General features: G+C 44.6%; 1 protein-coding gene and 1 long non-coding RNA gene across 4 annotated transcripts in view; one reads left to right on the forward strand and one right to left on the reverse strand.

Annotated features, from left to right (window-relative positions):
• Positions 1-9,832, reverse strand: part of dtnbp1a (dystrobrevin binding protein 1a) — a 335,730-nt gene extending 325,898 nt beyond the window's left edge. For all 3 annotated transcript variants that reach the window (XM_038797049.1, XM_038797048.1, XM_038797047.1), the window contains exons 1-3: positions 9,660-9,832; positions 8,351-8,401; positions 6,466-6,516 (exon numbers count right to left, since the gene is read on the reverse strand). In XM_038797049.1, the coding sequence (XP_038652977.1) occupies positions 6,466-6,516; positions 8,351-8,401; positions 9,660-9,715 (158 nt within the window). In that variant the 5' untranslated portion in view covers positions 9,716-9,832. The remainder of the gene's footprint in view (positions 1-6,465; positions 6,517-8,350; positions 8,402-9,659) is intronic.
• Positions 9,833-9,865: 33 nt separating this feature from the next.
• Positions 9,866-11,180, forward strand: LOC119965977. The gene is made up of 2 exons (XR_005460649.1): positions 9,866-10,448; positions 10,695-11,180. It is a non-coding gene; the product is annotated as an uncharacterized LOC119965977 (long non-coding RNA).
• Positions 11,181-12,636: the final 1,456 nt, after the last annotated feature.

Genomic DNA, 12,636 nt, shown 5'->3' on the forward strand with positions numbered 1-12,636 from the left:
CTCGGCGAGGGGGGCGGCGGAGAGAGACTGGGCGACGGGGCGGCGGAGAGACTCGGCGAGGGGGGCGGCGGAGAGACTCGGTCGTAGTGGGGGCGGCGGAGAGACTCGGCGACGGGGAGACTCCGGCGACTGGGGGCGGCGGAAGGAGGACTGGGCGATTGGGGCGGCGGACGAGACTCCCCGGACCGATAGGGGGCGGCGGCGGAGGACCTGGCGGAGGGGCTGGGGGAATGGCTCGGTGAGGGGGTGGCTGAGAGACTCTGTGAAAGGTTGGTGGAGCTGGCAAAGAGGAAGGCGAGCTTTAATAAGGTCAAGTCGGCCCTATATAAGGGCGTAAAGTTCGGACTACTGTATCCTGCTCACCAATGGGTGACCTATGGGGGCTGAGAGTTGTACTTTAGATCAGCAGAGGAGGCAGTGGGCTTCATGAAGCAGAAAGGACTGGCAGGAGGAGGATGTTGAACTTTGATGGAGGAGAAGTGGAGTGGATGCACTATGTTGCGAAAAACTTCATTTTTGGTGTTCGTTTTTCTTTTTCCGTTTTTGGCTTAAGGCCGGTTTACAGTTATTAAGGGATAAGGGGTGGGTCTCCTTGTTCGGACCTTGGGAGGGATTGTTTGTTTGCTTTTACGTCTTGCCTTTATTTTAGAACATAGAACATACAGTGCAGGAGGCCTTTCAGCCCATCAGGTCTGCAAGAGGTTGAATGCAGAGGTTGATTGCATTGCAGCAGTCTGACTCAATAGTAAAGTATTAAAGACCCCCAGCAGGGAGCAAAAACCAGGACTGATAAGGCCCAGGCTCAGAATTCTATAACTTGAGGAAGAGTGCCTGTGTTGTTAACTGTGTCAGGCACACCCCTGGAAGCTACATTCAGTGGGCTGAGGTACACCGAGTGAGGAAAACTAACTGGTACGCACCCCAGATAGACATAATTCACAGCGTGTCAAGTGAACATGTTAAAAAAGTCTTGGGTTAGAGGAGATGAGAACAAGCAGTAGGTCTTGTTAGTAATGAAGCGGGGGGGAAGCAGAGGGGTCAAAATCTGACAGTGATTTCCCTATAATTCATTTGGACAAGGAAGCACTGGACAACTTAAACCAATGGTTACATCATCTCCCAAATAAGAGCCGGAGCAAACTGAGAGTTACTGCAGTCCTATCAATGTATTGGCATGAGTAAACTAGGTAAAATGGGGTTAGCAATGCATGCCACAGATGTGGGGGACATTCCACTCAAACAACATAGAATCATAGAATCTACAGTGCAGAAGGAGGCTATTCGGCCCATTGAGTCTGCACCGGCCCCCGGAAAGAGCACCCCACCCAAGCCAACAATCCACCCCCATCCCCGTAACCCCACCCAACCTTTTTGGACACCAAGGGCAATTTACCATGGCCAATCCACCTGACCTGCACATGTTTGGACATCCATAAGGTTAAATGCAACTAAGTTATTGCAGATATAGAGGTAATTGAGTATATGCTCAGGACAGACCTCACTGAATTGAGTTCCAGTGATTAGAGCTCCCCTATAGTCGTGGTGCCCAAACCGAATGGAACCTGGAGACTATGCATGGACTACAAGCGGGAGAATGCCACAGCCCAGAGAGACTAGTTTTGCACTCCACGTTTGGAAGGTGGCATTGAAAAGCATTGGACGGTCACAATTTATCACCCACATACCCTTGCTAAAGGGCTACGGCACGTGACTCTGAATGGGAAGATGAAGGCGGTTTGCATGACGCTCCTGAGGACTTTAATCAATCAAACGTTTGGCGCTTGAGAGGAAGAACTCCCTGGCAACTGTTCAAAGGCTCACAAACACAGTGATTCAAGGATGGAGTCACTGTGCTGTGTACAGAAATTACATAGTGTTCAGCCAGAAGTGGGAAGAGAACCTACACCACATAAAGGAACAGTTTGAACGCATAGAAGGCAATCTTGTGAGGAACTGAATGACGAGTCAATTTTCTGAGACCCAAACTTTCATATCTGGGACGCACAGTGGGACATGGTCAAATGGCACCACGAGGCACATTCTCCCCGTGTTTGCGTGGGTTTCGTCCCCACAACCCAAGGATGTGCAGGGTAGGTGGATTGGCCACGCTAAATTGTCCCTTAATTGGAAAAAATGAATTAAGTACTCTGAAAAAATGTTTTAAAAATGGCACCACGAGATGCAAAAATGCAGGCTATGTGGGATTTCCTGGAACCCAAAACCAGAAAAGAGTCTTTAATCTGGAACTGGTGTTACAGCATTGAGATTTATATTGCCAGCAACCCAGCAGAGACAATCAGATAGGACCATAACCGTTTCAAAATTTCTGCAGAAATTTTAAGATCAGATAATTCCGTATTCCCATGAGAATTTCCTGTTGCAACTATGTAACTTAAAAATCTTTCATGTAGCCGGGAGAGAACACATCATTGCAATCACTTTATCCCAAGTATAAAAGAGACTTTAGAGAACAGTGGGTAACTTGCTAGGATATTTTTCTCTGTTAATGCATGCTTTTGAATTTTGTAATACTTGATAAGTTGGAACTAAAAAGAGAAGGGTTAAGAAATGAAATTTCTCTCAAATTAAGACATTTAATCTTTTATAAAGGGAGGGGCATGTCATGAATCTGCCTGAAGACAGCATAGACAGTATTCAAAGGGCAATTGTGTGTTGCCCAGTGGTGAGTTTGGAACAACAGTTTAGATAATAATCATGTGTGAACGGTTTATGGAGGAGAAGCAGATGATAGACGATTGTGAAGGTCCCCGAGATATAATGTATGGTCAAGGAAGTTTTGATGTGGGCAGACAGCCAAATACACAGAAGGCATAATCAAAGAACAAGGGTATAATTGCCCAGACCCTGAAATGCCAGGGAGCCAGTTACCATCTAACAGTTTCAAAAAGCAGACAGTCTAGTTTCCAGCTACCAAGCCTGAAGAAGTTTACAGCAAACAAGCTTTGAAGTCTTAGAGCCAAGGCAGTGCAGAAAACATTTGGAACAGCAGTTATAAAATAACTTTGCTGTACCAGAAAAAAGGTTCCCGGATGAGAGTATCATCCCTGTAGTGGTAATTACAGCTGGTTATTCAATTTGGATGTTGTTTGGGGATCAGGGAGAAGTCTTAGAGTTAAGGTATCATAGATATATGGTGTAACAAGGAGTACACTCTGTAGAAACTGTTTAAAAATTCATACATCTTAAATTGCGTGAGAGTAGAGTAGTCTGGTTTGTGTGCATTTGTTTTTTCTGTAGTTTAATACAGTCTTTAATAATTATCAGACGACAGAGCTATTTATTCTCACTGGGGTTTCACTTGTTTTCTCACACTTAAACGAACCAGTGTTCCATGTTGGGATGCCCTCGCAAATAACATCAATGAGTTCATGACATTCTTTATGCATGGGAGTTCCGGTGGCGGCATGTAGGAGGAAGTCGCAAGTTAGGTGACTCCTGCTCAACGGTTGAATTTTAGGAATTTTATGCCTGGTTCCAGTGGCAATTTTTCAATAAATACGTGCAGGAAGGCACAAGGAAGGAGGAGGATGTCCAAAAACCAAAAGAAAGCCGCCATGAAGAAGGGGGCGAGTGAAGGCGGGGCTGGTTTAGCACAGGGCTAAGTCGCTGGCTTTGAAAGCAGACCAAGGCAGGCCAGCACCATGGTTCAATTCCCGTACTGGCCTCCCCGAACAGGTGCCGGAATGTGGCGACTATGGGCTTTTCACAGTAACTTCATTCGATGCCTACTTGTGACAATAAGCGATTTTCATTTCATTTCAAGGTTCACCGCCAAGCGACAGGGAGCTTGGCAACTGGAAAGATGATGGAGTCTGAGTCGCAGGGTGGGGCCGCATGGTTCACAGCAGAAAAGATGAACGAGGTGATAGTCGTGGAATTCGAGAAGCAGTCCGCAAAGCACATGGGAGATGATGAGGATGGAGACGATGGCGGCAGTAAAAGTACTGGTGGAGGAGGCGATTGCTCCGGTGAAGGCCGTGGTTTCGAAAACATCAGCCAAGGTGCGGGAGCAGGGTGAGAAACTGAAGGGGGGGTGGAAGAGACCGTGTCGCAAGACAGCGATCAGCTCAACTTGATGGGTGAGGAGCTGCAAAGGGCAGTGGAGGCAAACAAAGGTCTGAGAGTAATGGCGGAACACCTTGAAAATAGATGTAGGCGGCAAAATTTGAAAACCATGGGACTTCTCGAAAGGGTAGAGGGCTCGAGGCCAAAGAATTACTTTGCCAAGATATTTGCAGAGCTGTTTGGGGGGGGGGGGGGGGGGGGGGGGGGGGGGGGGGGGGGAGAAGAGAAGACCCCTCCTGGTACGAACTGGATCGGGCTCATCGGTCCTTGAGGTCTAATCCAAAGGCGAATGAGCCACCAAATGCGGTAATTGTGTGCTTTCACATGTACCATGTGAAGGAGACAGTCCTGAGTTGGGTGAAACAGAAGCAAGAGGTGCAGTGGGCTGAAGCTGGTATATGCATATACCAGGACTTAACAGTGTAGTTTCCAAGAAGGCAGATGACCTTCGGTTGAGTGAAGACGGCACTGTATAACAGCGGTGTGTGGTTTGGCATTATGTATCCAGTGATGTTGAGGGTGACCGACAACTCCAAAGACTTTTATTTTGAGATGGTGGCTGCAGAGGTATTTGTGAAGGCAGAAGGACTGGGTAAGAAAAGAGAAATGGGACTGAGGATTGGTCGTGGACTGAGGGTAGAGGGGATGGATGATTGCACATAGTTCCATTTTTTATGATGATGGCAGATCTGATCAAAATAGTTACGTGGGATGTGAGGGGTTGGGGGGTGAAGAGGTCGAAGGTGTCACAAGAGACTCACTTGAAGGTGAAAGGTTAGTTGAGGCTTAGGAAGAGATGGATGATCCAAGTATTTCACTCAGGGTTCGACAGTAGGGCTCGGGGATTTACAGTTTTGGTGGGGAAAAGAGTGAGGTTCCAGATGAAGAAAGTGGGAGTGAACAAGGGGGGTATATATGTAATAGTAACAGGGGTGTTGGAGGGGCAGTTGGTGGCGTTCCAAGTGTGTATGGCCCTAAATGGGATGATGCAGGATTTGTGAGGAAGGTGCTTAGGGCCATTCCGGACTTGGATTCGCATGAGCTAATAGTGGGAGGGGACTGGGATTTGGTACAAGATCCAAGGATGGATCGGTAGCAGCCTCACTCATTTGCCGAATAGGGGAGGAAGGGCGAAGGCACTGACTGGGCTTATGGGGGAATTGGGAAGGGTGGACCAGTGGAGGGGATTAAAGCCAAGCGGGAGGAAGAGTTGGGGAGGTTATGGAAGACGGTTGTGGTGTGAGGTACTCCAGAGGGGGAATGCCTCAACCTCATGCGCAAGGTTGGGGCTGATACAGCTTAAGGTTTATATAGGGTGCACCTCACGATTGCGATGATGAGCCGATTCTTTGTAGGAGTGGAGGAGTGAACGTTGTGGGAGGGGTCCACAAGCCATGTACCTATGTTTTGATCCTGTCCGAAGCTGGCGAGGTATTGGAGGGAGGGGTAGTACATGTGAATTTGGAACGAGGTCCTCCAGAAGCCATTTTCGGGGTGTCAGACCGGCCCGAGCTGCAGGCGGGTGTGGGGGAAGGTGTTTCAGCCTTCACCTCGCTGATTGTTCGGAGGCGGGTCCTGTTGGGGTGGAGGTCAACTTCTCCACCCTGTGCCTCGGTGTGGCGGACGGGGACCCACTTGAATTTCTGACCCTTGAGAAGGTGAAATTTGAGCTGAGGGGGATGAAGATGGGGTTCTAAAATTAATTGGGACTATTTATTATGCACTTTTGGGAACTGGTTGCCATTGAACATTGGAGGGAGTGGGAGTTGGGTTTGTTATTGTTGTATTGTTGCTTGTTCATTGTTTGATTGTTAACTTTTATCAGGAATGCACGAATGGATGTACTGGGTTGTATATGGAGGGGGATGCTGTTTCTAGGGATTGTTATTGTGGTTGTTCTTTTTTATTTGTTTTTCTTTTGGTGTTTATTGGATCAAAATGTTGAAAATGTGGAGAATAAAACAATTTTAAAAAAGACACTCTTTATGCATTTATAAAACAACTTCAGGTTTTTCCTTGATTTTCGTTGCAATATTATTTCAAGGCCTCTCTTTGCTTTCCTAATTTATTTTTTGATTTCACGCCTCACTTTCTATACTTCTCCAGGTGTTCTCCAGTATTGCATTCTCTGTATCCGACATGAGCTTCCCTTTATTGTTTTATCATACCATTTATGTTCCCTGATATCCAGAGGGCTCTGAACGTGGGCGTTCCAACCTTTATCTTTGCTGTGTTTAACATTATAAAAACTCTATATGGTCTTTCCACTTATTACACAAGAAGCATAACATTTTGTACTAATAAAATTGCACAGTGATATAATCGTATACTGTAGATTTTACAACATTTCAAACATCAGACAAGGTTAACTATCCTTACCTGCTTAGTAACTCAGCTCCTGCAGTAAACTTTGGCAAACTATCTGTGCTGCTGTGAAAACAAATCAGAAATGTTGGGATACTTCAAAGAAAAGCAAAATCACAACTGTAAAATTCCTTGCTTTTGAAGATAAAGACAGTTATAAAAATAATTTGAGTTCCTGGAATATAATAAAGAAAAGTTCACACAGGTTCGTAAAGCTAAGAACTAGAATCCTGAAAGACAAAGGCATTATATTAACACCCATTGCCATCTTAGTTGGATCATATCAAGTGCTCTTGGATGGCACTTTCTTCTGCCAAAAACTACACAGTATTCCAGAATCAAGATAATGTCTGGCCTCTCCACTATCAATAATTCTGTTAGGTCCTTTTTCCTGCGCCCTCCACCTCCAACGAGTATATGGAGTTATTATCATCAAGACTGGGACCAGCAACTCAACTGTTTCTGCTGCTGCGACTCTTGTTCTTGCCCAGCAAGCCAAGCTTCCCCTAATGTTTTCCAAGCCTAAGTCTTAAACCCACACATCTCCAATTGTTATCAAATCACCCCTCGTGAACTCTCCATGCTCATCTAATCCATGAAAGTCACTTCATGTTCACTTGACCACAATCTCGCTGAATTGATCACTCAACTTTTATTTCTGGCTCCCGTGTTAGCTAACTTTGTAAATGGTTCTTCTCTTTAGATATTGTCTGACTTCCTTTCAAGACTGTCATCAGTTTCCTCAGCCTCACTGACAAAAAAGAAACAACATCCACAAGTACAATGTCAGCTAAAACTGGGACCAGGAAAGGAAATTGGATGATCAGCATTTTGGTAGGGATAGAATGTAGGGAATCTCATAGATAGAGCGAGCTCAGAGAGCACATGATGGGAGACAGAAGAAAACCTAAGAAAGGACAGAGTTTAGAACAGGGTGGAGCCCCATCAAAGTGATTCAGTGAACTAGAAGGGAAGGCAGCAGCAGAGAGGCAGATTATCGGTAAACAAAAGATAAAAGTTGAACACACTATATAATGCCGCAGCAAACCTTTTATAATCAAAAGTACGTCAAGAATCCTTCTTACCAGCCCATAAAAATAAAGACTAAACACATTTCTATACAAACACTGAATCCTTCCATATGCTTCCAGCTATGCTGTACAAACTGAACAAGTCCTAGAATCCCTACAGTGCAGGAAGCGGCCATTCAGCCCATCAAATCTGCACTGACTCTCCGAAGGAGCGCCGTACCTAGGGCTACTCCCTGTCCTATCCTCACAACCCCACCTAACCGTTGGACACAGAGGGGCAATTTGGCTTGGCCATTCCACATAACCTGTACATCTTTCAACTGTGGGAGGAAACCGCAGCACCCAGAGGAAACCCAAGCAGAGAAGGCTGGAAATTAACCTGGGCCCCTGGTGCTGTGATTGCAGCAGTGCTCACCACTGTGCCAACTGCCATCCTTCCATAGTGGGAAAATAACTGAACTGAGTTGGAACCATTGTTATGTGGACCTGCTGCTACAATCACAAACAGGCATTCCAATATTTACAATACATTAAAGCTCTAAGGAATATGTTTCCATTCTGTTTTGCAAACTTTGGAATGATGCCGTAAAATGCCTGTTGCTGATTTCTTGTTCTGGAAAACTGCCACAGCTTGCAGAAATGTGTGGAATGATTGTAAATGATTGTAAATGTAGCTTGTATTCAAATGCCTTGTGTTCAATGTCAAAACAATTTTCCACTCCACAAATATTCAAAGTATTAGAATTTTCTCACGTGGATAAAATGATACCTTACAATCTCTGCCAAATATTAATTGCCACTGACTGCTTTCAAATTCAAAAAAAGCTAGTTACTCTATTAAAAAAGTGGTTGGCAGAATTAATGATTACCTTGGCTTCTTAGTTTTTACTTCTTTAGATTTGTCACTCAGTGTCTTTAAACTGAAATTAAAGACAAGCAAGCATTTAATATATAATAGATGCAGATATCAGAACAAATGTTAAAACAGCACTAGAAGCGGGTTTGATTTCATGCCTCAGGTTTGCAGCTATTTTTCCCTTTCATGACATACGTGTGATTCGCTAAGAAAACAGTTGTAAAGGGAACTAGCAAACTGAGTTAGAAATTCCTAATGGTACACAAATACTATTTACAGGTCAAACAAGTGAATTAATGCACAAATATTGCACTGTTTTCTTTGAAAGGTTCGAGCACAAGGCCCATGGGAGTATCAATATGTACAGTAGATCAGCCACAGAACAGAAGTTCACGCCACTGGCTGTAACCAAACTTTGAGCCAGTAATATTCAACTTGATACGAGTTTTCATGGCCATTTAGAGGATATTGTGTGCTTTCTGCACATACCAAATTGCTGTCTTCAAACATTTTGCACCTCAATTTCCAAGTTCTCACAGAATTCATTTTTTGATTATATTTCTTCATGGAGGGGGGGGGGGGGGAATAGCTGACTTTGTTTAAATCGGATTTGGGTGCATGGTCCAGTGCTGTCAGTAGCCCACACATCATAACAACATATTTTACTGCGTTGGTTGAAAGATGGAAACTTGGGCAGTAAATTTAACCACGCAAGTCGTCACAGGGAAGTTTCTGCCCAGCGGGAAATAAATCGTGCTTGGCAGCTCACACACCTTCAGCACTCAACAGGAAGAAGTTTGGTCAAATGTCAGGAGCATGTAGTTTCCTAGCAGTTTTCGAGTTTGACCCACGGGCCGAGCAGTTAGCCGAAGGAGAAGCTTGTCCCAACAGCTCTGCTCTCACATGACTATCACAGGGTTTTCAACTCAAGATTCACAAAACCCACAGGAAATGTAGCTCGGCAATTCAGGTTTCTAAAGATTTAACTTTTTAAATGTGCATGGACCCTTGCCAGATATTTGCAATTACACTGAAAACCAAGTTGTTTTTCTGATGAGACTGAAACTTGTTTCAAACTTATAGAAAGTGGGCGAATTTCGCAACTGACACAGACACTTGTATCTGCAGGTTCAGAGTCATGGCGACTGGCTGTCACCGATTTAATTTGAATTGCATATAAAAACTCAGCAGCAATCCGACTGAGACCGGTTTAAGTCTCCCTCCCGTTGCGAAGGGGAGTCCCCAGCCCTGATTCTGACCCTGGGCCTGCCTCTCTCGGACACAACCCGGCCGGTCGGCATGCCTGCCGCTTCCTTTCCTACCCGCTGCTGAGATCCTGCTGCGCACTCAGCAGCCGCTCTTTGAAATTCTCAAACATCTTTCCAGCTCCTAGCGCTGCCCCAGCGCGGAACTGAGCCGCCTTGAACCCGCCATCCCGGAGCAGCAGCACCTGACTAACTAATTGACAGTCCGGCCTCGCGCGAGAAAGGGGGCGGGCCTACCCCACGCGCACATCCGGCCACGCCCACACACCCCGGGACCCTCTCCTGACGCGCCCGGAGAGCAGCGGCAGTTGATCGCGTGGCCTGTTCGTTCAATGAGGTGAATGAGGAACTATTGTGCGGGTGCCCAGCCCGCAGAGCCATCAATTCCGATGTTCGCTTGGCTGCTGAATATTTTTGCCTTGAAATGTGCCCTTGCCCACCACAGCAACGACTTGCATTTAGATAGCGCCTTGAATCGTAGCATCCCTGCGGTGCATTCAAATGCCGTTCGGCCCTTTGAGTCCACATTGACCCTCTGAAAGAGGAAGGAGCAGTGCTCTGAAAGCTCGTGTTTGAAACACACTTGTTGGACTTTAACCTGGTGTTGTAAGACTTCTTGCTGTCCTCTGAAAGAGGATCTTAAGCTAAATCCGCAAACCCAGCATCCAAACATTTGGACGCTGAGGGACAATTTTTTGAGCATTGCCAATCCTCCTAACCTGCACATCTTTGGACTGTGGGACGAAAGTGGAGCACCCAGAGGAAGCCCACGCAGACACTGGGAGAAAGTGCAGACTCCGCGCAGACAGTAACCCGAGGTCAGAATCAAACCCCACCGTGCCGAAGGTAATAAAAACCCCAAAAGTGTTTCACAGGACCTTTACCAAACATAATTTGGCATTGGGCCAGATAAGATATTTGAGCAGATGATCAAAAACTGCTGATAGGTTTTTAGGGGTGTCTTAAGAGGGTGGGGGAGATTTAACAATATGTGGATTGTAAGGGTCCTTCATGTTGATTCCCTTATCTCCCCTTTATTTCTGCCATTATCATTTTTGATTCATGGACACTTAATGGATATGTATCTTTAAGTCAAACAGGAGAGAATGAGGAATTCAAGAAGTTGATAGTATATGGTGCAAGCTTTGGATAAAAGAACACAGACCCTGAGGCACCCGAGAGATGGGGTGGGAGTCATTTCAGTTGTTTGGCTGGTGCCCAATGAATTAGCCAAAAGGCTGTATTCTGCCAGGTAACAGGTGTTGATTGGATCCTACCCCAATGGAATGATTTTCAGAGACCGAAGCAGCTCATAGTTGAGACCTGGACACAGAAAAGGACCTGCTCTCTCTCCCATTGTGTTCTTTACAGAAATGATGTGAGATGCTGTATTTCTGAAACTACAGAGACTTAAATGAATCTACAGTGAAAACTATTACAGACTGGAAAGCAGAAGTCTGGACCTGGAAGCCTGGTTTGAAAGACCTTGTGCTAGAAACACCATCAGAAACAAAGACTTTTTATCCCCTTCATGTTTGTTGTGTGTGTGTGTGTGTATTATATATATATATATATATATATAAAAAAGAGGGTGGCGTAAATTAAAGTGAGGAATTGGCATTAGATGACAGTTAACCAAATGTATTTACTGCATATTTCATTATAGTTCTTGTTATTAATGAAAAGTAATTGTGTTTAAATTTACAACCTGGTTACTGTAATTATTGGGTAGCCAAGGGCCAAAAACTTTGGATATGTTTTTAAGAATTATTTGTTAATTTAATTGTGTTGTGACTCCGGGTCAAGGAGTGCTGGAATTGACCGCGCCCCAAATTAGAATTCTTGCATGAATTCTAAGATAATGTTTCTACCCTTTGTGCTTATCCACTATTTCTATCAGGAATAGTAATTCATAGACTTTCATAGAATTTACAGTGCAGGAGGCCATTCGGCCCATCGAGTCTGCACCAACTCTTGGAAAGACCACCCTACCCAAGCCCACACCTCCACCCTATCCCCATAACCCACCCAACACTAAGGGCAATTTTGGACACTAAGGGCAATTTAGCATTGCCAATCCACCTAACCTGCACATCTTTGGACTGTGGGAGGAAACCGGAGCACCCGGAGGAAAGCCACGCAGACACGGGGAGAACGTGCAGACTCCGCACAGACAGTGACCCAAGCCGGGAATCAAACCTGGGACCCTGGAGCTGTGAAGCAATTGTGCTAACCACCATGCTACCGTGCTGCCAAATATTCTAAAGACTAGTATTATCTTTGGTTCATGAATACCCACATTTTGTGTAACACCAAAACATGATTTGTTTTTATTAGAAGTGGCTAGAATCTGTTTCATACAACTTCTTCTGAAACTTCTATAAACTAATAGATTGTTTACTTTAATCGGAAAATAATGCTGATATCACAGAACTTGAAACCATATACACTGTACATGTTTGTCACAACTTATTAATTTTCTTGTACCAGACAGGCAAGGTATAATAAAATGGAACTGCTCAACTCTCATCATTCGTTGGAGTCATTGACCTTCCTAATATAACTTGACACGTTTTCCACACCCAACCTCCATCAACTAATAATTCTTTGTTATCCCTGAGTCTAAAATAATAAACGACTGAGAATCCAAAGCTACAACTTGATTATCCTCATACTTTTCTGTTTAAAATTTAATTGCTGTCTGAGAGAATATTGCTACTTGACATGCGTTTCAATTTTGATATTCTACTGATGACCGAAAGGTTATGATACACAGCTGTTTGAGCATTATGAAATTAATTGTCCAACCAATTATATTTCCGTGAGAAGTTGCAGGTAAATCAAGTATGCAGTTGTGTTCAAATTCTTAATGAATACTGGACACAAAATATATGCATCGTGATATTTTCAGGAAAATATAGCAGTCCTTTGGTTTTAATTGGTTGATTCTGTTTTTTCTTTCTTTATATTATTGGCATTGTTACTGTTCCTACATGTTTGTGCGACCTTGACATGGTTCTACCAAAGCATCATT

The sequence above is a fragment of the Scyliorhinus canicula genome, chromosome 5 (genome assembly GCF_902713615.1).
Source record: "Scyliorhinus canicula chromosome 5, sScyCan1.1, whole genome shotgun sequence".
Lineage (NCBI taxonomy): Eukaryota > Metazoa > Chordata > Chondrichthyes > Carcharhiniformes > Scyliorhinidae > Scyliorhinus > Scyliorhinus canicula.